Raw genomic sequence first — 25,527 nt, 5'->3', positions numbered from 1 at the left:
CAGCTCCTGCAGTGGGTGACGGGAACACAAAGTAAGAACCCAAGTTTAACAGTGTGCTAGGGATATAGTAGCATATAGAGCTGAGCTCAGCTGAGCCTTGCATCTCTAATGAGAACTTGCTTGCCTTGTGCTTTATAGAGAATAAGCAACATAATAACTCTGAAGCCATTTCAGCAAGGACTCCAGCCAAATTTGTTTTAATAGCTTTATAAATTTATAGAACCATAAAAGACCTGGAGGAGCCGCATACATTTTTTAGTTGGTCTTTGCTGCATTTTATGGGGGAAATTGAAAGCTCGAGTGGCAATTCATGAATTTAGGGCGTCTCAAAGGTCTCGGGACAAATCCTTTGTGAATGTCAAGGGTCTAATACATGGCAAAGAGGGACTGCCATTTTCAGAGAATTAGAATGTGCTTTGCCATAAAGCTGCACTGAATGTGGTTTAATCAGTTTTAGCTTTTGATAAAGAACGTCCTTAAGTCTACTGCAAATGTCTCAGGCATGTCATTACAAACTTTAATCATATTTGCTCTTGAATGAGAAAAAGACCCCGTCATCAGATATTCCTCGATGGAAAGGAGAATTCACTCCATGTGAGCTCTAAGTGCTAGCAACAAGTAATTCTCACATGCTTGCCACACCTGGCTCTTTAAGTGTGACATTCGGAAGCACCACAGCGAAAATGTATGGAGTGACTGCCTTTCCCCAATCAGGTGGTTGTAGCAGGCGTCTTACAAGTCAGACATGGAATTTCCAGAAAATAAAGTAGTTTAAAGTGAGAATTGTTTTCTCTTTCTATCCTTTCACCCAGCAGTGCTCCTTCTAGAAGTACACCTGTCAAAACTTGCAGGGTTGGCACATAAAGAAAGAATAAATGTAAAAAAGATGTGCATGCCAGCATTATTTATGAAAATACGACACTAAATATAATTCAGTGTCCAATAAGAGGGGCTTGTTAAACAAATCACAGTGCGGCTACCCTGAATATCGTGTACCTATTAAAAATGTGGTGTGTAAATTATGGAGTGGCAAAAATACACTCATGGTATATTGCTAAGGAAAGTCACTATAGAAAAGTATACACAGTATACATAGAAATATATGCATGTCCAACTTCATAAATATATATATTCTTATTATAAATCAGCAAAGAAAAGTCAGAAATTGATAATTTTCTTATTCATATTGTTTTTAGTATTATATATATATATTTATCATAAATATAGATTCCTTGTATAAAAATGACTTCTTAAATATTGGTGAGTGCTGTCAACAAAAATGGCATAGTAAGGCGTCTGGAAATTCTCTGTTCCATAAAAGCAATGAGAAAAGTGGCAAAAACTGCCAGAATCAACTTTTTCCAAAATCTGGAAATTAACCAACAGCAGCCCAGGGAACGGGAATTCAGGGAGAGCAGCAGGATCTTGGTAAGAACATTTTTTCTTGCTAGCCCCATCCCCTGCTCGCCCCTCTGCTGTAATCTTGACCTGCCTGGAAGCCCTTGGCAACAACACAAGGGGGCTGGATCTCTTTCGAAGGCCCTTGACCCATCCAACGGCTCCTAGGGAAGAGCCCCCTTGCGGGGTCACCCGTGTGAAAAGCCTGCTTCCCAGGAGGCATTTATCGAAAAAGAATATTGTCTTTCCAAGTGCAAGACTTCCAGCCCCACTCAATATACTCCGGAGTTGTTTATTGGCACAAAGCGAATGTGCCAATGCATAGGCTTTAGAAAATAAATTAAATTAATGGAAAACCTGAGGCTGCCAGGTCCAACCCAACCCCAGCAAACACGGAGGCATTTTCCCAGGCACAGCAGACAGGTAGAGCTTAGGAGATGGGACAGGCCCTGACACCAGAGGGGCCTCAACAGTCGCTGATGGGCAGGGTTGGGGCTCCCACAGTCCCTGCGGGGGCAGCTTCCCACACCCTGCACATCTGACCTGGAGACCCTGCAACTCAGGACAATCCCAGCCCGGCCTGGCAGCCAGCTCCACTTGTACCCCATGCAGCAAAGGAGGCACATGGAGAACTCAAGGCCCATCCTACTAGAGCCCATGGAGGCCTCTGATGCAGTCCATCACGCCGTCTTTTTGGAGGGCTGTCTTCTCTCGCCTTCCAGGTCACCACAGCAGCCTGCCCACCCCCGTCCAGTGTTGTCTCCTGTCTCCTCCAACCTCTTCTCCCTCTGCCTCCCTATGCCCCAACCTGACCTCCTGTCCTACAACATTAAGAGCTGGCTGCAGATGACACAGCCTCTCCCTCCAACCCAGGCTTTCAGCTTCCTTCCTGACATCTCCACTTGGCTCTCTCTCAGGCAACTCAAACCCAGCACATGGAAAGCTGAGCTCCAGCTTTTCCATTGACATGAAAGATTAAGTGACAGGACCAGTATCTACTCCTGGGCCTGCCTGCAGGCTCCACCCTCTTAGCCCTTAATTTTTTCTCAGTTGTCTAAGGCGTCCACCTAGAAGACCCTCCCACGTACTCAGCAGAGAGGAGATGGGGCAGTGCGCGCACCAGCTGAGCTCAGAGTCGGGCAACTACAATCATCTGGCGGATGGGGCATTGTTCTCATGTGTGCATCCTCACAACAAATCCTAATCATTTGTTTGTGGCGCATCTTCCCTAAAAACAGCTATTATAGGAGCATGAAACATTTTCACCCAATGGAAATAAACAAATCTGGTGAGCTCATCCATGACGATGTCTCTGCGTTCATTTCTATCACATGCAAAGTCAGGAGATGTCTGCTCAGTCATATGGAGCAAGGCACACGAGGACGAGAGCGTGAGGATCAGGGAGGGCCCTTGGGAGGAAGTCTGAGCTGGAGCCCGGAAAGTAAGTGGGATTTCACATAGGGAGCCCAATAGGCAGAACCCAATTTCACCCCACAGGAGGACTCTGCAGTGAAAACCTGCCTCAACTCCCAAATTAAAAGTAACCGTACCGAGGAGGAATTTGGGGAGGAGAGCAGAAATTGAAAGGTCCAGGAATCAGTACCTCCATCAAAACAACTACTCACCAGACAGCAACTGTCTGAATGAACTTCTTGGAAACTCGGGGGTCCAGGAGCACACTGTAGCATGCAAGGCAAAGCAGGTGGAAGAGGCTGATAAACTGCTCTCTCCATGGAGGTTATGGCCACCCATCCCCCATGCTAATGAAAGGCAGCAGGGGTGCAGCCCCTGGCAGAGCTTGCTTGTGCCAGAGAGGGACATAAAAACCTAGTTCCCCAAGAGTGGGTGGGGGTGGGTGGGGGTGGAGCGCTGTCCGATCAATGATCACTACTTTGGGTCACTGGGGGCCCGGCTCTGAGGGCGGCCACTGTTTCAACCCACTCCGGACAAAGGCAGAAGAGGAGACTTAAAGACAGTACAAAGGACAACTGAAGGACAGCTAAAGGGCTGGGCGGGTGCCCAGTCAAGAAAGTGCAGCTTTCAGGAGCCATGGAAGAAGCTATAGATGTGGTTTCTGGCCCCCTGTTTACCTCCCCAGGGCAGTCTGGCACCAGCACTCGCTTTGTGCTACCCTGGCTTTGTTCTGGCTGGTGAAGACTCACTTGGGAGACTCCTCTCCGGCGTGCCCTTCTCCCAGAATTTGCCCTCCGATCAAAAGCAGCTTGAGAAAAGCAGTTTAAGAAACAAATTGGGTCAGGTAGTCTTGGGCAAAAGCTTGCTGCTTTAAGTCCTGCTGTGAACATCTGGGAGAGGGAGAAGGTCTGTTTCCAGGGAAGTAGAGGGGAACATTCAAACTCCAATAAACAGGGGAACTCCTAAGGCCACTAGCAAGCACCAGGCCAGGACAAGACATGAGCCCAGAAAAGGCAGGGAGGACCCTGTACTTTGCATCCACCTTGGGCTGACCTGCCTGATAAGAGGTTTAAACACTGAGGGGGGGCACCACCCAATGCAAAAGCAATTTGCAAAGACGGTGAAAGGTGTTTTTTGTTAAAGTTTGCTTGCTTTTGTTAGCTCCAAAAACACAAGAAAATCTCTGTCATACTACCAGCTGGATACAAACCCAAGGAAAGACACCTCAGGGAATAAATATCAGAGTTAACATTTTAAATTAGTAGAATGTACAGTGTGCAACAGAAGGTTACAAGAGAAACAAGTAAAAAGGAAATGATGGCCCATCCAAAGAACGAAGATGAAAGTCCAGAAAACATCAACAAAGAAGCCCAGACTGGGGACATAATGAACAAAGAGTTTTAAAAAATGATCTTCAATATGCTCAAAGGAATGACAATAAATACAGAAAAGAACTAAAGGATATCAGGAAAACAATGAATGAAGAATATGAGAATATCAATAAAGACATAGAAATTTTAAAAAGGAACCAAACAGAACTACTGGCGTAGAAGACCACACTAACGGAAAAGAAAAATTCCCAGGAGGGTTAGTAGATTGGAGCTAGCAAAAGAAAGAATCCGTGAACTCAGAAACAAGGCAATAAAAATGAGTCAAAATGAGGGACAGAAAGAAATAATAACTATAAAAATAGCCTAAAAGCCCCTGGGACACCATTCAAGTGCACCAATACACGCACTGTGGGAGTCCCAAAAGGAGAAGAAAGGGACAGGAGGAATCTTCAAAGAAATAACTACAGAAAACTTTCCAATCGTAGTAAAAGATGTGAAAATGCACATCCAAAAAGCCCAGAGAATACCAAAAAGATAAACTTAAAGAGAAATACACCCCCTCACATACTGATCAACTCTTTACCATCAAGGACAAGGAAAGCTGCAAGAGAGAACACAAGCAACATGTGACGTACAAGGCAGTCCCAATGAGATTGAGGGCCAATTTCTCATCAAAAACCATGGAGGTAAGAAGTGAGTGGGTTGAAATACTTAAAGTGGTGTGAGAAAACAGTCAATAAACAATAATTTTATATCCAGTGAGACTTTCTTTCAAAACAGAGGGAGAGGTTAAGACATTCACAGATAAACAAAAGCTGAAGGAGTTCATTGCCACCAGATATGCACTGCAAGCAATGCTAAGGGAGCTCTTCAGACTGAAAGGAAAGGACAGGAGAGAATTGATCAGTAACACAAGGAAATAAAGACCTGCAGTAAAGTAGCCGTTTGGGTAATTTAAAATGTCAGTACTATTATATTGTAATTTTTGGTATGTAACTCCACTTATTACTTCCTACAAATGCATAAAAGTAATGAAAAAAACTATGGTTTAGGACATACAATGTATGAAGATATCATTTGTACCAAAAAAAAAAAAAGGTGGAGAGAGAGAGAGGTAGAGAAACAATGTATGTGTATGCTATTGAAGTCAAGTTGGTACAAAATCACATGTGATTGTTATACATTTAGGATGTTAAGTTTAAACTTCATGGTAACCACAAGGAAAATTTATGAAAAACATGTCCAGAAAGAAATAAGAAGGGACTCAATATGGCACAATACAAAAAATAATAATAATGATTATGAAAGTAGGCATTAGCAGAAGAAATTGAGGGACAAAAAAAGGTTTGAGACTTACACCCCGAGGGTGGCCTGTCCTGGTTCTGCTGAGCACGGGGCCTTACATGGCCGAGGGGACCGTGCTGACACTGCAGGTGGGCCCACTGTGCCCACACGCCCTATAAGGCCTTTATCTGCTGAAACTTGTCAACCCTCAACCCCCCAGCCACTCTCCTGGGTGACTGGGTCATTGTCACCGAGGATGGGGGGCTCTGTTTTCTTCCCTGGTGGGTCCCCGCGCCAAAAACTATTCCTGGCACTTAGCAGAGGCTCAGCAAGTGTCTGTTGAATTTATAAGCATCCCACCCTCACCCAGTCTCTGGGAATTATGGATTTTGGACTCATCTCTCTCCACATCCTCTGGGCCTGACACAATAGATGTGTGTGGACTGAACAAACGAAGACAAAATTAGATAAATGCTGGGCTGAGAACTGTAATAATAATCATAAGAGCCAACGTCTTGAAATTACCTACAGTAGCCAGGAGCACTCTGGAAAATTCCCCACACCATCCAATGGTAGGGCAATTGCAAAAGGGGCCACACACCCCACTGCAGCCGCCTCCCCACCTCCTGAATCTGGACTGGCCTTGAGACTTTGTTCGGCTGACAAGACAGGCGCAAGTCAGGGCGTGAAGGTGGAAGAGGCCCAGTGGTTTCTGCCTGTTTTCCCTCTCACACAGCTCTGCACCTCTGCCACCAAACCACAGGAATGGGCCCCGAGCTGCCTGCTGCAGGGATTTGAGAGACACAGAAGCCCAATCAGCTGACCGCAGAAGTGTGGCTGCATGGCAATCCCGGCAGAGAGCAGCAGACAACAGCTAGCCTGTCTATACACCCACAGGGATGAGAAGTGGTGGGCATTCTAAGGCAGTTGGTATCAGCCTGCTTTGTTATGCAGTATCGTTGTAGCAAAAAGTAACTGATACAACTTCTGTGGTGTAGATGCAACTAGCATTGCCTTTCTAGATGAAAACCAAGGCCTAGAGAGGGGGCGACTTGCCCAAGGCTGCCTGCTCCTAAGTGGGAGAGCCAGAAAGGGGGCCCAGGCTGCACCCCTGCTCTGTGGAAGTGAATGACTGAATGAAGGGAAAGTTTCTAAGCAGCAACCCTGGACCATTTCATGACCTGGGGGTGGAAGGAGAGGATGGTGACATTCTGGAGGACGGAAGGTGTGGGTGGGCCCACCCTCCAAGGCCCACCCACCCTCCAAGGTTGGAGCCAGGAGTCCTAGCAGGGAGGAGGGGACACTGAGCAAGAGGCAGGCCGGACTCGACCCAGGAGGGCAGCCAGTGTCTGCGAGGCAGCGGGAGGAGCCGGTGACGGGCTGCGAGCAGAGCGAGCAGGGACCCGCTTCGGGGGACCAGTCTGCGGTTGATTCAAACCATGACATGGGAGGGGCCTTCAAGCTCCCTCCCAGGGGCCGCAGGAAGGAGGTGGCTGCACCCTTGAAACAAAGCATGGCGGCAGAAGAGCTTCTGGGAAGGGGGTGAGAGCCACGCCCACCTCACACACCGTCTTGGGAAGAAATGTACTGGCACAGTGCCATGGAGGGGTCGTCATTAGGGGGGAACCCAGGAGCCTCTGCCTGCCCAGACGTGCAGCTCTGCTCTGCCACCCCTCAGAAAGGGGCACCACGCAGAAGGCAGGGTCAGGGCAGGATGGGCTTGCAAACCCTAAGAAATAAAACATAAGGGGGTGATGATAAGAGCAGGGCATACTCCACATAGGTTTAGGAAAAAAACAGAGGGCAATGACAGCAAAGGTCGTCCGCGTACAACTCTCAAGAGAGACCTCAACAAACACCTGTTAACCTGCACAAAGAGAGATCTCAACGAACAACTGTTACCTGCACGGAAAAGGACTTTGGTCATTACCCATTACCTGCACAGAGAGATACCTTGGTCAGTATCTGTTACCTGCACAGAGACCTTAAAAGTACCTGTCAACTGCACAGAGAAACTTCAGTAAGTATTTTAACTGCACAGAGACTTCAGCACATGCCTGTTACGTGTATAGAGAAACCTTAATTTCTGTTACCTGCACTAACTTTCAGTAGATGCCAGTGAACTGCATAGAGATCTCAGTAAATATCTGCCACTTGCACACTGAATGCTCAGTAGGTACCTGCTACCTGCACAGACCTGCTGGCCTCAGCCCCTTTAATCCTCACAGCACTCTATCACGCCCTGGAAAGCTCGGCCCGTTGCATGTTCAGCAGGTACAGCCTATGCTGCCTGCCCAGAGGGGCCCCAAGCCCCTGCACAGAGCTCAGTCCTCAGGTAACTTCAGAGGGAAGAGGACTGCCTTATGCTTTCCAAGGGGGAACCTGAGGCCTCCAAAGAAGGGACAGCCCCCAGGCCCCACGTACTGGTGCCCCCCATGCCAGCTGCTCTCCAGGGCACAGGAGACAGGGGCTGCTGGAGCAGGGGTGGGGGAGTGAGCAGAACAAGGCAGAGGAGCCCACCCTGCCTGGTCCCCCACCAGGGGCCTCAGCCCACAGACAGTGAAATGCAGCACTAATGGAGAAGTTTTGATTCTCTTTCTGAATGCCAGCAGTGGCTATGACTTAGAGATTGTGTGGCCTTCTGCTGCCTGTGGGTGCACAGAAAAGTCGGGTGCCACCTGCGTGTCACCAGAAGCAAGGGGTACAGAGACCTTGGGGCAATCCAATAAAGTGGCTTTGGGGATCACACCCAGGCATTCAGCTAGAACGACACACCAAGTACACTCATGTCACCCCCTGATGTCTGCCTCTCTCCATGGACTGGACTTGGCTTTGCTCGCCATGCATACAGTAGGTGCTCATTCAAGGGAATCTGAATGACTGAATGGCCCCTGGTTGACCCTGACCTTCCCAGTGAGCCACCCATACAGCACGAGCTTCCCTTCTTCCTCTCCATACTCTCTCTCTCTCAACCAGCACCCCCTTCCCCAGCTCCTGCCAGCTGCACATCCTCATTTCTCTCCCCTGCCTCAGTTTCCCCATGCCCCATCACTCCTCCTTTGCAGGCCCAGGTCCCCTCTCTCACTGGACCAAGGACCCTCAGCGGCCCCTCCTGCCTCCCTTCTGAAGCCCTCTCCCCACAAACCGCTCTGGAAGCCTGAATCACGACAGAAGAATCTCTGGAAGGAACCCTTCAGCTGCAGGGGCCCCCACTGCCCTCCACACCAAATAGCAGCAGTAACAGCCAACTAGTAGTAAGTGCCTGCTCTAGGCCAGGCACAGGGCTCAGCCTTTGCGTGCATTTCTCCCCTTCACCTCCAACTCTCCAGTTAGACAAGCACTAGGGATTATCATTCCTTTTCTGCAGATGCATATGTCAAGGCACAGAGAGGTTAATCACTCGTCCAAGGTCACACAGCCAAAGTGGGGGATTTGGGACTCCACTTGGAGGCTTCTTGCTCAGGTCCACCTCTCTTCAAATCACGTATAAAGTCTCTGGGCTTCTCTCACACTACGTTGGATTCAGAGAGACTATGCCACTTTTTGTGACTCATACACCTCACCTACATGTTCTTAAGCTGGGCACCCTCGGAAAGCACCATCTCTGTCACCTCAGGAATCACGACTCCTTCTTCTGAGACTTAGATTCTCCATCCTAGCTATGATTTAGGATCCCTGGGGAGGTTGTAAAGTAACTGATGTCCCCACCCCAGGCCAGGAATAACAACGCGATTCCTTGAGGTGGACCCTGTATGGGTGCTGTTATGGGTGCTGTTAAAAGGTGTGCAGCCCAGGCTGACAGCCTCTCTTGTAAGATGTAGGAATCGCAGAGTATTTTTTGTTCGTGTCATCCTGGGACTTGTCTCTGAATACTGAACTCACCTCTTTGGACAAACCAAAACCCCCTCCTGCTGTTGCTGCCTGAAGGCTGGGGTCCTGGCTTGTGCCACTGACTGCCCAGCACCCAGCAGGGCCTGGCACCTAGGAGGTGCTCGAAAGAGCACGCCGGATGTCAGGCAGCTCACAGATGCACTGCAGAGCTAGAGCTGGCCCGCACACTGCAGAGCCAGAGCTAGCCCGTGCACTGCAGAGCTAGAGCTAGCCCACCCACTGCAGATCTACTGCTAGACCGGAGTGCAAAACAGGCAAGTTCCTTTCCTTGTCTTTTGACTGGTTTCCTCAGCTGTAAAAGAAAGGACAACAGAGCTTCCTTCATCAGGAATCAGGATTAGGTGAAATCATGCAGCAGAAGTGCTTAGCAAGCACTAAGTCACAGCTAAAAAAAAAAGCCCCAGGGTGTGGCTATCACCCAGCCAGCCGAGTCGGCACTCCAACAGCTCAGCATGCTCACAAGAACCACCCACCCTGACACCCCCTCCACCAGCACCCACCCAGACCGCTCAGAGACCAGACAGGTTCTGAGCATCCTGCATCCCAGAGAATATCCACAGCACCCCCTAGTGTCCATGGCAAGAATGGCCAGGTTTCCAGAACAAACCCCTGAGCCCCAACTTCCAGGACAAGGAGGTAACTGCATCCTGTTCTGGGAATTCACCACAAGGATGACTCCCGCTGAGTCCTCACTCCCTTGAAGATTCTTCGCATTACAGGAGGATTCCCTGCAAGGCCCTTTCAATACACTCTCTGCCACACTTAAAACAGGATTCAAATAGAATACATTTTAGCCTTCACTTTTCACAATTACATTCACCTGGGAAAGAACCCTAGCACCTGCTAAAACAGTTTACCTTCTCTTTAAATTCAGGCAGCACCAGGACTTGCCCAGGCTTTGCTTCTTTCCACATTTAAATTGTGTGATGTTAGCAAAGCCTGAGTCACCATATTGGCCAGCCCTACAGTTGTCTGCCCTACAGCCTGATTTTTGCCTCGTAGCCCTTATGGTGAAATCAAGCTTTTCATGTTAGCCTCGAGGGCGGAGAGCGGGTCTGGTTTTTCCACAGAATTCTTGGAGTCGACAGAGGGGATGTACAGTCATTGTTGATTCAATAGCAAAAGATAGTTTTGTTTTTTGTTTTGCATGGGCAGGCACCGGGAATCGAACTCGGGTCTCGGGCATGTAAGCAAGAATTCTGCCTGCTGAGCCACCATGGCCCGCCCACAAAGATAGCTTTTTTAAAAAGCTTTAAAAGAAATCTACAGAACACGGAAATCCCTCCTCTATTCAACTCATTTCCATCTAGCTTTTATAGACCACTGACTCAGATCCCAGCACTGCGTGCACCGGCTGAAATGCCAATTCCTGGGCCTCCTTTCAGGGATTGAGCAGCCAGGCTGGGGTAGAAAATGGTAATCGTTTTATTTATATATACACTTGCTATTTCTTGTTCTTTCTTCATTTGTGTTTTTTGAGTGTATTTTTAACGTTTTATTGTCGTAACATACATACAATTCACAATTTCCCATTTTAACCACTTTGCGTGATGGTTCAGCGATAGGCCTTACATCCACAAGACTGCGCTACCATCACTAACATCCATCGCCAACTTTTTCATCTTCTCAACAGCAACTCTGCATCCGTCAAGCAATAAGTCTCTCTCCCTTCCCACCATCAACCCGAAACCCCCACAACACACCATCTATGAAATGTGCTTTATTCTAGGTATTTCAAAAAAGCAAAACCATACAATATTTGCCTTCTGTGTCTGGCTCATTTCACTCAGCGTGATATCCTCCAGGCTCATCCATGCTGTAATATGTACCAGAACACCCCTCCCTTTTGATGGCTGAATAATCTCCGTTGTGCGTATATTTTTTAATGTATGCAATGTGAATATAACATAGTTTATAAATAAATGACGTACAAATATCGGCTGTACCATGAGAAGACTCTGTGGACCCCTCTCTAGGTTGTTGCTCCCAATCTGCCGATCTGGTCATGATCTGCTGAGAATCCTTTGAGAGATACCCCCTCCTCAGATAAAGCCTGGACCCCGGACCCGCCAATACGGGTTTCTTTTGGGTTCAAGTAAATGTTGGGACTCACAAGATCATCAAGGACCAGAAGTTGCCCAGGGGTTCAGCAGACCCAGGCCGGAGGCTGCCCGGCCACACGCAGAGAAGGCCCCGGTGTCCCCCACGGAGAATGCCAGCCACCCGCAGGGCAGCCTCTGCAAGGTGACGCAGAGCAGTTGAAAGGCCCAGGCAGGTGACAATTGTCTCCCACAATGGTCCCTAGACAGAGCTGCTAGGGGCCCTTCAAGAATCCCTGCGCTGGGGATCTGAGTATTTAGTATTTACTACAGGCTTTCCCAGACAGATGTGGTTGGTCAAACAGGGGTCATTCTTCCCAGTAGCAGGCTGCCTGGGGACATGCTTATGCCTTTCAGGAAACCAGGTGTACTAATGGAGAGGCAGACTGACTCTCCTGCTGGACCCTTGTCCACAAAGTTCCCTGGCATCGGCCCCTGTCCACACCTTGGCCACCTCCCGCATTACACGGTACCCTGATGCTCCATGGCAGTTCCCTTCCCGAGACGTAACCAGCTCTGCCATGTCTCTGGAACTTTACTCCCCTGGAAAACTCTTACTTATTCTTTGAAAGCCCCCTCCAGGCTCCACTGTCCTCCCACCCAACATTCAGCCCCTGCTCGTCCTGCTCCCACTCCAGGCGGCTACTCTGCCGTCGCCTTTGATAAGTTGCCTTGTTCTCCCCTGCCTAGGTGTGGGTGAGATGCAGAGCTCCCCCAAAGCAGGAGTGGTGGCTTTTTGAAAAACACTTATCCTCATTGATTTTCGAATTATGAAAGAAAGACACGTCCCTTGTAAAAACTCAAACAGTGCAGACAAATAGAAATAATAAAAATGTTCTAAGTTGCCTGTAACCCCCTCCCTCCTTAAAGGTCTTCTGTATTTCCCCAGGCATCAGCCGCCCCCACCCCAGTCCAGTAAAAGAATATTTACAAGTGCTAGAGGAGGCGGTCCTGCTCGGCTCTTCTCGGGGAAGGGGGGATTGGGACAGATTTCTAATCACGGAGTGATATGTAAAAATGCACACATATTTCAACCTGGTCACTTCCTTTCTAGGGCTTTATCGTAGAGATGCATTCACTAAAGTGCCTATAACACAACACAGACGAGGCAGACGTATCTGTGAATCTATCTGGGTGCATGTGATCCAGACATGCAGAGAAAACCCTCTCGCCCTCCTGCCTGTGCACACGGGGTCCCCATATACATGTAGAGTCACTGCCCTGCAGCCCCGGCTGCCTGCTGTGTCCCTGCCCTGCCTGCCCTGTACGTCCACCCAGAGTCAGCTCTTCCTTGTCACACCTGTCTAAGCCAGCAGAACTTGCCGTATTTTTACAGATTCATGAAATCGTGCAAACCGATGAATTACGAGGGCTGGAAGGAATAGTTCTGTTGAGTCTACGAAAGCAGCATCGAATGTCTTGCAGGAGAGATCACTAAATATCACCCCTAAAAGGCACAGCTATGAATTAGGGTTGAGGAAGAGAAACTTCTTCTCAAGCGGGAAAGATCTGGAAGGAATGAGCACTTACAAACTTTGTAGTTTTTGTCCCATTTTATAGAAACTGACCTAGAAATCATGGAAGAGGCACAGGGGGAGGTTTAGGCAAAGAGAGACAGTTGGGGGCAAGGCCTACCCTGGGAACAGAGGGCAAAATGGAGGTGCACTGCTGGTTTTTTTTTTAATTCATGTTTAAATTGAAATAAGATGTTTAATATGTATGTATCATTTCTTTCTATTCCAAACTCTAACCAGCCATTTTAACAAAAATATAATTGATTGGCCCAAATCACGGCAGGTAAAGGAATTTCTACTCTCTTTTATTCTCCTTTCTCACTTATAATAGAGAATAACGGGGGGGATGCATGTCTGTGTGTTAATGCAGGCATGTGAGTTTATTTTTAAAAAGTAACAAAATGAGATCTTTCCCAAGGGCTCTTTGTTCACTCGCAGAACACATGGACACGCTCACTGTCCAAGACGCTCCGCTCGCCAGTGCTGCCTGTGAGCCGTGAGGGCCCACTGCAGGCTGCCCATCACTCATTCCACCGCCGGCCCCCACTCACGGCCACGCAGAGCATCTCCAACCTCCCCATCTTGAGTTATTCTACAGGGAGCATCCATGTCATCGGTGCTTCTCGAACAAAGACGGTTTTCTCCCTGGGACATGTGGCGGCGTCTGCAGACATTTTCAGTTGTCACAGCTGGAGACAGGGCTGCTCCTGGCATCTGGTGAGTGGCAGCCAGGACACCACCCAGCACCCCATGCCCAGGACAGAAGCCCCTCGATACAAAACCACATCCAGCAACAGATGACCTCGTGTCGAGGCTGAGAAGCCCTGACGTACCTAAACCGCCATGCACTGGTGCTAGGGCAGCAGGCTCAAATCCCTGAGACAGGCTGGAACTGACAGCCCCTGCACCTTCAGGTTTCACTTCCGAGTGGAGTCTCAAGTCTTTGTGCAAACGCACCCACTGTGCATCGTCTCTGGCCTCCAGCTCAGTTCTATAAAATGGAGCGAGAACTTGGACATCTGATGGCCTGTACCCAAGGGTGCTTTAAGGCGGCCACACCAAGGGGCAGCACCGACTTCCCCCATCAAGGCCATCACTGGGTGCTATGGGCACGATCTTGCAGTTGCCTTGGGGTCTGGAGACGCACCAGGGTTCAATTCTGACTCTGCTGCTTTGCGAACATGAACGTCTCCACTTCTCCATGACCTTCCATCACCACCAGGAGCGGCCCCAGCGCCACGCCAGGCCCACCAGGGCGCGATGCCACCAGCTCTTAGGACGCATACTGCTCGGCGCTCTGGCTGGGCGCACACAGCTCCCGCAGCAGGGCCGCGGCCAACGGGAAGCAAAGCCGGACGTGCTTGCCTGCGGGTGGCCGCGTGATGACTATGATGCCGACAGCGATGGGCATCTGCCCACGGCAGCTGGGACAGAGGGCCTCACGCCGGAGGCCTTAAAGCACAGACATTTATCCTCTCACAGCCTTGGAGGCTGGAAGTCCAAAATCAAGGCTTCAGCGGGTAGCTGCTCGGCTGTGGCCACCTCCCTCCAATCTCTGTGTCCTGGTTTGAAAGGATGGATGTCCCCTAGAAAAGCCATGTTTTAATCTAAATCCCATTTCATAAAGGTAGAATAATCCCTATTCAATACTGTATGTTTGAAACCATAATCAAATCATCTCCCTGGAGATATGATTTAGTTAAGAGTGGTTGTTAAACTGGATTAGGTGATAACATATCTCCACCCATTTGGGTGAGTCTTGATAAGTTTCTGGAGTCCTACAAAAGAGGAAACATTTTGGAGAATAAGAGATTCAGAGACAGCAGAAAATGCTGCAGCACCACGAAGCAGAGAGTTCATCAGCCAGAGACCTTTGGAGATGAAGAAGGAAGATGCCTCTCAGGGAGCTTCATGAAACCAGAAGCCAGGAGAGAAAGCTAGCAGAAGACGCTAGCTTTCTTTTCATGTGCCTTTCCAGATGAGAGAGAAGCCCTGACTGTGTTAGCCATGTGCCTTCTCACTTGAAAGAGAAACCCTGAACTTCATCGGCCTTCTTGAACCAAGGTATCTTTCCCTGGATGGATGTCTTAGATTGGACATTTCTATAGACTTGCTTTAATTGGGACATTTTCTCGGCCTTAGAATTGTAAATGAGCAACTCATTCCATTTCTGTCATATTGCATTCCAGCAGTTAGCAAACTAGAACACTCTCTCCGTCTTCTCACAACCGTCCCCTCTGTGTGTCCCTATGTCCCTTCTCTTCTCATCAGGCCAGTCACTGCATTTAGGTCCTCCCTAATCCAGTATGATCCTGGCTCAAAACCCTTAACTAATTACACCCACAAAGACCCCTTTTCCAAGGGAGGTCACCTTCTGCGGTCCAGGTGGACGTGGGTTTGGGGGTTACAGAAGCCTCCTAGAGAAGATGACATTATACTCTCCCGTGCGCCCGCGTGCCCCACACAACACCGCCCCCACTGCTGTGATCTCATTCAGCCTGTGACAGCCCAACACAGGAGGCCTTGCTGTCACCCTCGTGCCACAGAGGACACCAAGCCTGTGGGAGCAGCTCCTGCCCAAGGTGGCCTGGGGAAGCTGAGTAGCTGGGCACCATCCCTGCAGGCTGAGGCCAGGGCCCCAGGGGCTTCACCCACCTGACCTGGCAGAGGCGGCTCCTGGTAGGTGCCACCCACAGGCCTACTCGGGGTTTTCCCCAACTCAAGGACTCTGCCAGCTTGTCCTGCCGAGCAGGGTGCCCAGCGATTGTTTAATTCCTCTGTCCTTGTTCTGTGAGAAGTGGGCAAGCCAGACTGCACTCAGTTACGCAGATGCACGGGCACTGCTCTTCCAGTGGTGAGCAGATGGACCTGCGTGGGCTGCAGGGACACCAACATTCGTATTCAAGCAATGAGTCGACCCTGTATGTTCACAGGCACGAACGGCACACACCAGCCACGGCGTGGCAACAAAACGGGAGCTGAGATTCATTCTGCTCCTGCGCAACCATATTTCTATCACCTGAGCTAAGAGATTCCGGACTTCACTACATCGACCCATTTCTCACGAACGACAATAACAGTTTCCACACTCACTGACCTTGAGTTGGGGCCACACATAGGTAAACTGTCTCCTTTAATCCTCATAACCACCCTAGTATCACCCCAATTCTCAGATGGGGTAACTGAGGCACAGAGAGGTTCATGAGTTCATCCAAGGTCATGGAGCTTGGGAAGGGCTGAGTCAACCCTGGTGGGGTAACTGCAACCCCTCCAGAAGGTCACTATGCAAAGAGCCAAGGACAGAGCCCCGAATGGATGCACAGTCAGCTCCAACCACGGAAGCCCCAAAATGCCTGAAGTCGGGATCCTGTCCCCGCAACAAAGGTCCCCTGGGCTAGGAGTTCAGATGGTGCTGTGCTGCAGGCTGCGGGCATGAGCACGGGGGCCAGGGGTGGTCTGGACGCAAGGCCAGCAGGAACCGATAGAGCACTGGGGAAGTCTGCTCTCTCCTGCAGTCACGTCTCTCCCCCTCCTTGCTCCCTCCCTCATTTACCAGCCTCCTGCATGCCTAGTGTGTGTCACTAGGACACAGACCGACATGGTCACTTCTCCTGGGTCCAGAATAGGAGAAAAGATGATAAACAGAACTGCTTTTACTTGAACCTTTTAAAGCTTAAATCTTACAGTAGCAACCACACAGAAACCATTCACTGTGAAGTCTGCCTCCAAAGGATGGCAAGGGCACCCGATGCTCTGCTCTGCCAGGACAGACCGCATGCCCTGAAGGTGCCCAGCAAGCGTGTGGGCACATGTGGCGCAGCGTAAGCACTGGTCTCCAGCAGAGCGCATAGACACGGCTGCTGCGTAAGCCACCCTGTGTGCGGATGGCGGCATCGTGAGTGGCACGCGCGGACACTGACTGACAAAGGCTCAGACGCATACGTTTACAGCAACATTGCGACCAGGCAGGGTGGGCCTGCTGATCTGCGCAGCAGCCTGCCTCTACAGGACCTCCACCATTCCCGGAAATTAAATTCTCATTTAATAGAATTTAAGTTAGAAGTATAATGCTCATGACTAATAAGAATTCAGGTTGACAAAATATTTGGTAACAAAACTTTCCTTTCAGTGTTCACGTGGGATGGGATGGTTCCCACGAGGTCTCCATCAGGAGTGAATGACTTATAATAAAACTGCGGTTGTTATGGTTAAAAATTGATTAATCTACTGCTGGCATTGCTCTCCTTTGGCACCAGAGACATCTAAAAATAACGCGGCTGCTGTGACAAGCAGGGGGCATGGTTTGCACTCGAGCTTTGTACAGAGAAGCAAATAAAACCTAAGCCCCAGGGTCTTCACCAGTCAGAGCCAAACACTTTTATGGGCCTCTCCTACTATGAAGGATTTTCCCCAAGAAAGCAACATTTTATTGATAAATTTTTTCTATAATCAAGATTGAATTCCCTCACTCCCCAAGCATTTTATCTTGGGCAAAGATTCCTAACCTTTGGGGAGTTATGGACCCTTTTAAAAAGGTGATAAAAATAAAGAATCTCCTCTCTGCATTCAATTTCTGGGGTTCAGGGACCCCAGATTATATTATTATTCTGGGTCTAGAAACTGAGGAGGTTCGAATTTCCAGCTGGCAGGAAGCCGGAGCCCTGAGGCACTTGGTGGGGGGCTCAGCACGCAGAGGCTGCGCCTTCCTCGGGGGGCTCAGCACGCAGGGGGCTGTGCCTTGGCCTTGGGCCCTACTAAGGGCTGGAGCATGTCCTCCAAAAAAGACACGCTCAAGTCCTACTCCTGGTACCTGTAAATGTGCCCTGATTTGGAAATAGGGTCTTTGCACAGGTCATTAGTTAAGATGAGGTCAAACTGGAGTGGGGTGGCGCTAATCCAGCGCCTGGTACCCAAGGAGAAGGCAAAGGAAAGGCAGAGAAGGACATGATGGTGAAGGCAGGGACGAGAGCAAGGCAGCCATGAGCCCAGGAGAGCCTGGAGCCCCCAGAGGCTGGAAGGGACCAGGAAGCTTGTCCCCTAGAGCCAACGGAGGGTGTGTGGCCCTGCCGATGCCTTGATTTAGGACTTCGGGCCCCCGAGACCATGAGAGAGCATCTTGTCTTAGGTGTCCCAGCTCACGGTGCAGGGCTGAGCATGCTCAGGAACTGCTAGGGGACAGCTGGCCAGCCTCTATGTCTCCGAGCCCCAGGGCCCTCCCAGGTAGAGCCAAGCAACTGGTGTGGTCTGGAGGAGCCTCGTAAATGTAAGAACCCACCTGCATGCCCACGGCCCTCTGTGCCGCTTCTGAGACGTGGCCAGTGTGAACCGCTCTTCTCTCTTGCTCTCTCCCCACCATACCTCATTGAGCTCCTCTCTGAGTTTTTCACACGATTTCCCAAATAACAGACATTCATGCGCTACCTGTACCACGTCTTATCACATCTGCAGACCACATGTGCCTTCAACATCTAAGTTAACTTTTTGGCTTAAGCTCATCCTGAGCAGTAAAATTCACAAGGCCACTTGTTGTGCCAGTTTTATGGTCTTTTTCCTAATACACGGGAGCAGGGTTCCACAACTATTAAAATGAGCGGCATTCATCCGGCCGTCTCAAAACCATGCCCGAGGTCCCGGTAGTTTTGGGAGAGGCCGCCCTGCCACGCGAGCCTCCGGTCCCCTCTCTCCGGCGGGTGGGCCCCGGGCCCCTCCGGCTGCGCTCCCCGCCCCACGACAGGAAGGCTGCGCGCGCCCGCCCTGGGGCCCCGCGTTCCCGGATCCACCCTCCCCTCACCAGAGATGATGGAGTCGTTCAGGGCCTCCTCATCCTGATACAAGAGCAGGTCGTCCGCGAGCTCGGGGTCCATCAGCAAATTCTCCTTGTTCTCCTCCGAGTCCTTTGCGGCCGTCCGCTTGTTCTCCGCGGCCCCGTCGCAGCCCCACGCCTCCTCCCGCTCCCTGCTCCGCTCCACGCTGGACGTTCTCGACAGACGGACGTCCGCTCGCTTCTTCGGAGACCCTTTATTTTCCCTTCCTTGAAAGCTAAATTGGAAAGGTATTTTGGGTTATCCATTGCCAACTTCATCCCCAACCCAGCAGGACCGCCTGAGGGGCTGACTGTGAAAACCGCAAAAGCAGCAGCCCCCACCCCAGCTTCGCCCCGAGCCCACCAGGGGGGACGCGCCCGCCGGGACCACCCGGCTCTGCTGCAGCCAGGGAGCGCGGCACGCGGCACGCGAGGCTCCGCACGTCATGTCAGGTGGATGCCGGGAGAAGCACCGTCTCTGCGGCTCTAGTGCTTCCACCAACCCACATGTATGCTTCCATGGTCTGCTCTGCCCCCAACAATTCACATCTCCTTCCAGTCCCTGAGCCTCAAAGGACCAAGAATAAAAGAGCAAACATGGGAAACTGGCTCCTGGTCCTCCTGCCTGGTGGAAACCACGAAGCCCACAGGGTCCCGAGTCGGGGCCACAGGCCCTCTCGCTCAGTGAGCCCTCCTGGGGTGTGCTGGCCCCTGCCCAGACCCTCAGGGGCCCATGCGGGGCTTTGGGGCATGGTTCCCACGGGGCGTGTCCCCCACCGTCCCCTCTCAGAATGTGGGAACCGGGACCAGCTTTGTGACTTGCGGGGCCCAGCGCATGGTGGAAATGTAGGGTATCCGGGTTACAAGTCGTTAGGAGTTTCAGGTGACAGCACAGTAAGGAACCAGCGTGGGGACCCGAGACCCCCACGTGCACAGCCGGCCCCAGCGGGCACTGCGAGACCCCAGCCCCTGCAGGCGGGAGCCCTCACCTGTCCTGGCGGTGCTTCGTGGCCAGTGCCCTGTGCAGCTCTTCAATGACCCGGCTGGGGGGCAGCGGCCTGTGGACGGAGGTGAGGTGCGGAGACCCCGTGGGGGTGGACAGCTGTCCTCGAAGGGGAGGGTCTGCACTCTTCCCGCCGGGGCCTTGGAAGAGAGCCGCCTGGCCTGGGACTGCGGAGCAAGCAACAAGAGCTTCATCCTTCAGGAACGTGGGAGGGGGTCTTGTTGAAAGTTGGAAGCAGATGAGCAGGTCAGAGCGCCCAGTGGCCAGGGTACCCCCAGACAGAGACCCAGTTCCAAGACCTTGGACCAGACCCTCCTGCCCCCCAAGAAGAGATGAGTGTGGGTCTCTGTCCAGCTCTGCTGTCTTGGGGGGGGCACCCCAATAGGGGGTGGAGACCGATGTCTCCCTGCAGGGGCTCAGGCTCAGACAAACCTCCTTCCTGTCTCTCTACTACCTACTCGGTTTCCCATAGCCTCACTTCCTCTTGTGGACCCCAGAAGTTTCCTGAGCACTGTGGTGACAATGCAGCCTGGACAGCATGGCACCCACTCTCGGCTCTTCCCACATCACCCCCTCGCCATTGCCTGGGGCCTCTCCCTGTACCTCGGCTAGTGGGCTCTTTCTGGAAGATGACACCACTCACATCTCTTCCACTTCCCTCAGGACACAATCCAGGCCAACAGCCTGGCCCCCAGGGCCCTGAGGCCACCCCAGCACAGCCCTCGGCATCCTCGCTGCCACTGCCCCATCACACTCACTTTGTTACAACACAGGAGTGTCTTCCAGGCCTCGAAGGCACCAGTGCTCTCTGCCTGCTCTGAGCCTTTGCACAGGCTGTTCCCCCTGCTGAGGCTGCTTTTCCCCTCCTCTGCAGGCTCACTGCCCCAAACCCAGGGGAGTCTTCTGTGTGCCCCACCCCCCACCCCCTGGCTGAGCCCATCCCATGGGACCCGGCTGCCCTGTACTCTGCCCTTCTCAGGTGGAATGAGTTGCTCCACCAGGGACTTTCTTTCTCACTAGACTCTGAGCCTCCTGGGGCTAGGGCCATGGCCCACTCCCCTTACTGCTGCATCCCCAGACCAGGCATGGAATACATGTGCAACCAACAGGAAATAGATTTATTTTTCCTTATTGACAGGAAATAGATTTGAAGATGGTTCCAAATGGACTAGTTCCGACCTAAACAGTGAGGACCCCCCTTCCTCCAGCCAAGACTTCCCAAAGGTGCACATGGGGGCAGTGCGGCTGGGGGTGCTCGGCTCGGTGGCATAAGCTTCGTCCTGAGGTTCATCTGGTCTCCAGCCTCCATCTGTCCCTGCCCAGCTGTGAGACTCTCAGGCCCCCACCCCTACCCTCCCTCCCCCTACACACACACACAGGACTGGAGTCAGGGATAAACAGGTCAGCAGGGGCCCCGCAGCTGGCAGGGCCCAGTGTTAATAACCAGAGCCCAGTGTTATGAACCAGTGTTAATAGCCAGGTCCTCAAGGGACCCCAGCAAGCAGGCCCAGTGGAGCCCTCATGCCCCGACAGGGAGAAGGGAGCGAACTCACCCCCACTCCCTGAACACCAGAAACAAGTGAAAAACCACCCCAGACACAGCCCTGGAATGTCAATGGTGCTGACAAAAATCATAACCCAGAAGCAAAGGGGAAGCGGAAGTCTTGTTGAGGATTCAGTGATTTTGCTTTCTGTACGAGCACCTGCTTTTGCCAGATGCGGCCAGGTAAGAGCCCTGGCTGGGTGGAGCTAGGCAGGGGCCAGGCAGACAGAAAGGGAACAAAACGATATCCAGGCAGGGCAACGGGGCACAGTGGGCTGAGAGCACCTTGGGGCGGGGGGGGTACGTTCAGAAGAGGCTTCTCCGTGGACTGGACATTTGAGCTGAGGCCTAAGGGATGAGCAGGCATCAGACCTGCAAAATGTGACCCATTTCAGGGTGGGGCAGGGGCTCCTCCCGAGTTAGGTCTCAGAGGCCACCTCCAGCTTCCCTCCGCTCCAGCTGCCTGGTCTCCAGTGGCCTCTGCCCCCTCCGAGGCCCCAGCTATTCATGAAAGCCGAGCTCACCCTGAGCACCTTGGGCAACGGGAAGCATCGCCCCACTCTCTGTCTCAACCATCATTACCTCCAGCCCCTGCCTGGTCCTACAAGGAAAGCCCCACCAGCCCCAATTTACAGACAGGGAAACCGAGGCAAAATGGAGCACCTTGCTCACCTCACCACATACCTGGCTCACCTCATTCAACCTCCTACCACTTCACAGATAGGGAATCGCAGCCAACCAAGGCTGAGTGCCTCCCGGGGTCGAGCTGGGACTGGGATCCCAGCAGCAGGACCCCAGCCGCCCTGCTCCAAAGTGGCAGGCCCCCCCGCCTCCTGCTGGCGCACAGGGAACCCCAGTGGGCAGGGGGGGCAGGACCCCCACCTGACAGAGCAGACTTCAGCCTGGATGGACCGGGGCAGGGGATGCTTTGTGGGGACCCAGAAGGGGTGGGAGTTGCACTGACAGAGGCAAGTGGGCCCATCCCAATGGGTTGCTGTGAGCCCCTCCCCCTAAGTGTTCCCCAGAGGGAAAATGGACTGGGGGGCTGCCAGATAGGAGGAATTTTCAAGAAAATCCAGGCATTTGGATTCTAGGTAGTTTTTCTACATCTTTATACACATTAGCATCTAATACTTACACATTAAAATGTTTAAAACCCTGGCAACAATTTAAAAACAAAATAAGCGGTGGGAGGTGGTGATGGGGTGGTTAATTCAGCCACGGTGATTCTTCAGCTTCTGGACGGGGGTCTTCATTTTGCCTCCACCCACCTGCCTGGCCTGGGCCCACCTGCCACCCGGTGTCAGGCGAGGGGAGCCACAGGTGGGACTCAGCTCGGGCACCTGCCTCCCCTCGCACCTGCGAGTTAAACCCAGGTGAGGGAACTTCCCCTCCTCTACTGCCACCTAGTGTTCAAGCTCCAAAACAAACATTTTCAAGAAAGAAAAGGAAAAGAGCTGAGAACATTTAGGCAAATTAAGACAAAGTTGCCAAAACATAGTCTCAGCAGTAAGAAATCCAAGGACTGTCCAGGTCTCGTGCTTTCCCACAAGCAGCAGGTATCACTGGGGGGTGGTCAAGGGATTAAAACAAAACTGCTGAGCTCAGCCTTGTCGCCTTCTATGCTTGTCGCCTCCAAAACCCCAGTCTATGAGGCTTTATTTTCTTAAAAACCCCCTCTTGGTAAGAGCCTGCTTTCTCCAAGGCCATCGGTGTTCCCCATTCACAGCAGTGATGGACCAAGAAACACCCAAGCAGGAAAAGCAAATATCTACACCCTGGAATTATTTGGCCCATGTGGTCAAGCAGAGGCGTGGATGCATTTTGGGGCCTCTGCCCTGCTCCCGCCCCGTCCCCGACCACCAGCCCCTAGGAGCCTGGGGTCCATTCCTAGCTCTGCTTCTATGGATAGAGCTAGCAAGAGAATCTGAGAAATAGAGACTGGCAGAGATGGAGAGAAAGATTGAGCGTGAAAGAGAAACAGAGAGGCAGAGAGAAGCAGGAATAGACGGGGTCACAAGTAGGTACATACGTGCACACTCAGGTGACAGAGATGGACAAAATGGAATGGAGTAAGTGTCCAGCCTGGGGCTGCTGCGCCTCTACATCGGGTTCAGGAGACCCTCTGTGTCCAGCAAAGCACCCACCCCGTGTGCTTGGCAGAGACCGCAAATCTGCTCCAAGCAACCAAAGCTTCTGCCGAGAACAGCCCTCTGCCTCAGGTGACCCCAACCTGCCCCCAGAGCCCCAGGCATAGAGGCAAAGGGTGGGGAGGGGCCCCTGCTGGGTGCCCAGCCAGGACTGGCCAAAGGCGTGGGTGGACAGAGGAATGGACAGACAGAAGGACACACACATGCAGGCCTACCTGTGACGTTTTTCATGATTTTGGAGGTTGCCTTGGGTGGCGGGGTGGGCAGCAGCGGGGGGCTGGGGAGCTGGCCCACGGATCTCTCCAGGGGTCTGTGAGGACTGTCTGAGGACTCAGACCCAGCTAAGGCTTGAGCGGGCTCGTCCAAGGGGAGCGGGACGCTGCCGTCAGCTGCTGCTTTCCCGCTAGGCACGGGTGGCATCTTGGCTGGTCCAAAGGCAAAACAGAGTTTGTGAAAGAGGGTTTGTTTTTAGACTGAGGCAGGAGTGAGTGTGGAGCAAGGGGTCTTTGGTGGGGGGGACATTTTTTGGAGTCACTTCACATAGACTTTTAGCTTCCTGTAAATTCAACTATAAATACACCCATCAGAAACAGAGGGGACGAAAGAAAGAAGAGGGAGAGGAGGCAGGGAGGGAGAGGGTAAGGAGGAGAAGGAAGACGGGGACAGAGGGAAAGAATTTCAAGAGCATGGACCATTCTGATCACTCCCCCACTGGGTAGGTAGGTACCAGTGGTCACACCTGAAAACAGTGACCACAGCCACAGGTTCTAGATGCAGACGTACCCAGGCTTAGGGCAGCCTCCATCACCAACCAACCCCATGACAAGCCACCAAACCTCCCACCAGACCTCTCATTTGCTCATTGACGGCACTGGACGCATTACCGCTGTGTTGGCTCCGTGCCATTAGAACCCACGAGCTCAGCCTTTCCTTCCTGCCTCCATGCAAGCCCAAAACAGAGGCCTCAGCTGCTCTGCCAACCTCAGTGTGAACTCCAGGACTGTCACCAAGAACATGGCCTCTGCAGCCAAATCCAGCAACCAGAACTTCACCGTTTTCCTCCCTAAAGTTCAAGTGACCATCCCCGGGTACGAGGGCCATGATTATCTTTCCACTCCTGGCCAGCAGGACCACACTTCCTCATGGTGGAATCTGCTGCTTGGCTTCACCTCTCCTGGGCTGGGCCGTGGCAGGTGGGTGGCCAGTGTACTGCACCTCCAGTCAGCATGCCCACCTCCAGCAAATGCTCTTGTTGGCACAGAGGCAGCTTGCAGGGCAAATGAGCTGCCAGGAGGTCCTTCTACCTTTCTCCCTACCCCACTGTTTTGGGGTCTTGCTCCTTTGGAGAGCACCTTCCTGCTCAGAGGTCCCCGGCGAAAATGCAGCCCTGGGATACAGTTCACCTGTGAACACCTGTAAGCACCTCCCTTTATGGTTGTGCCAGGGGTGGGAAGGGACTGGGAAAAACGCTCCAGCAAATGCTTTAACTCAGCCCCGTAGCAAGTGCAGCAGGCCTCGGAGCAGGGAGAACAAGGTCAGCCTTCAGGGGGGCCACTGCCTGAGCCCTGCTCGGGGACCTCAGCAGCTGCCCCCCACCCCAAACCCAGGCCAATAGCCATCTTAGGAGCTGTTGGGCCTGGCCCAGTGTCCAGCCAATACCTGTGTCGTCCGAATGTAGGTCCGACGAGAGCTGCTGCTCCAGGGAGGCCTGGTCTGCCCCGGGGACCACAGGGCTCCCTGCCGGGGCATCTCCTGAGGTCGGTGACTCCTGCTTGGGGGTGGATGGTTCACTCTGCACAGCTCGGGGGCCTCCGCCAGGGTTGCACACTTTGCTTTCAGCATCTGCAAGGAAATCCAGCCATCAGGCAGTCCTGCCCTCCCTTCCTTGGAGTTTCCTTCTCACACAGCGCCTTCCTGGGACATACCCCATTGCAGACCCCTATACTACCCGACCCCCCGAGATAAGTGCCAGGCACCACGGTTCACCACAGCACTGCCCCCCAAATCCTCCTAATGCCTTATGGAAGGTCAAACAATGCAGCCTCCCACCCCATATTGACCCCCTCTGCCATGTGCCTTTTTGGCACCCAACTTCTCT

General features: G+C 52.1%; 1 protein-coding gene across 1 annotated transcript in view; it reads right to left on the bottom strand.

The window, feature by feature from the left end:
• Positions 1–25,527, bottom strand: part of PHACTR3 (phosphatase and actin regulator 3) — a 160,491-nt gene that overhangs the window by 63,281 nt on the left and 71,683 nt on the right. The window contains exons 4-7 of the mRNA XM_077116784.1: positions 25,089–25,271; positions 23,645–23,854; positions 19,723–19,903; positions 18,722–18,969 (exon numbers count right to left, since the gene is read on the bottom strand). Coding sequence (XP_076972899.1) covers positions 18,722–18,969; positions 19,723–19,903; positions 23,645–23,854; positions 25,089–25,271 — 822 coding nt within the window. The remainder of the gene's footprint in view (positions 1–18,721; positions 18,970–19,722; positions 19,904–23,644; positions 23,855–25,088; positions 25,272–25,527) is intronic.

This window comes from Tamandua tetradactyla, chromosome 1, assembly GCF_023851605.1.
Source record: "Tamandua tetradactyla isolate mTamTet1 chromosome 1, mTamTet1.pri, whole genome shotgun sequence".
Taxonomy (NCBI): Eukaryota; Metazoa; Chordata; class Mammalia; order Pilosa; family Myrmecophagidae; genus Tamandua; species Tamandua tetradactyla.
The sequence above is the reverse complement of the archived record's forward strand: the minus strand, read 5'-3'. Positions and strand labels throughout refer to the sequence as shown.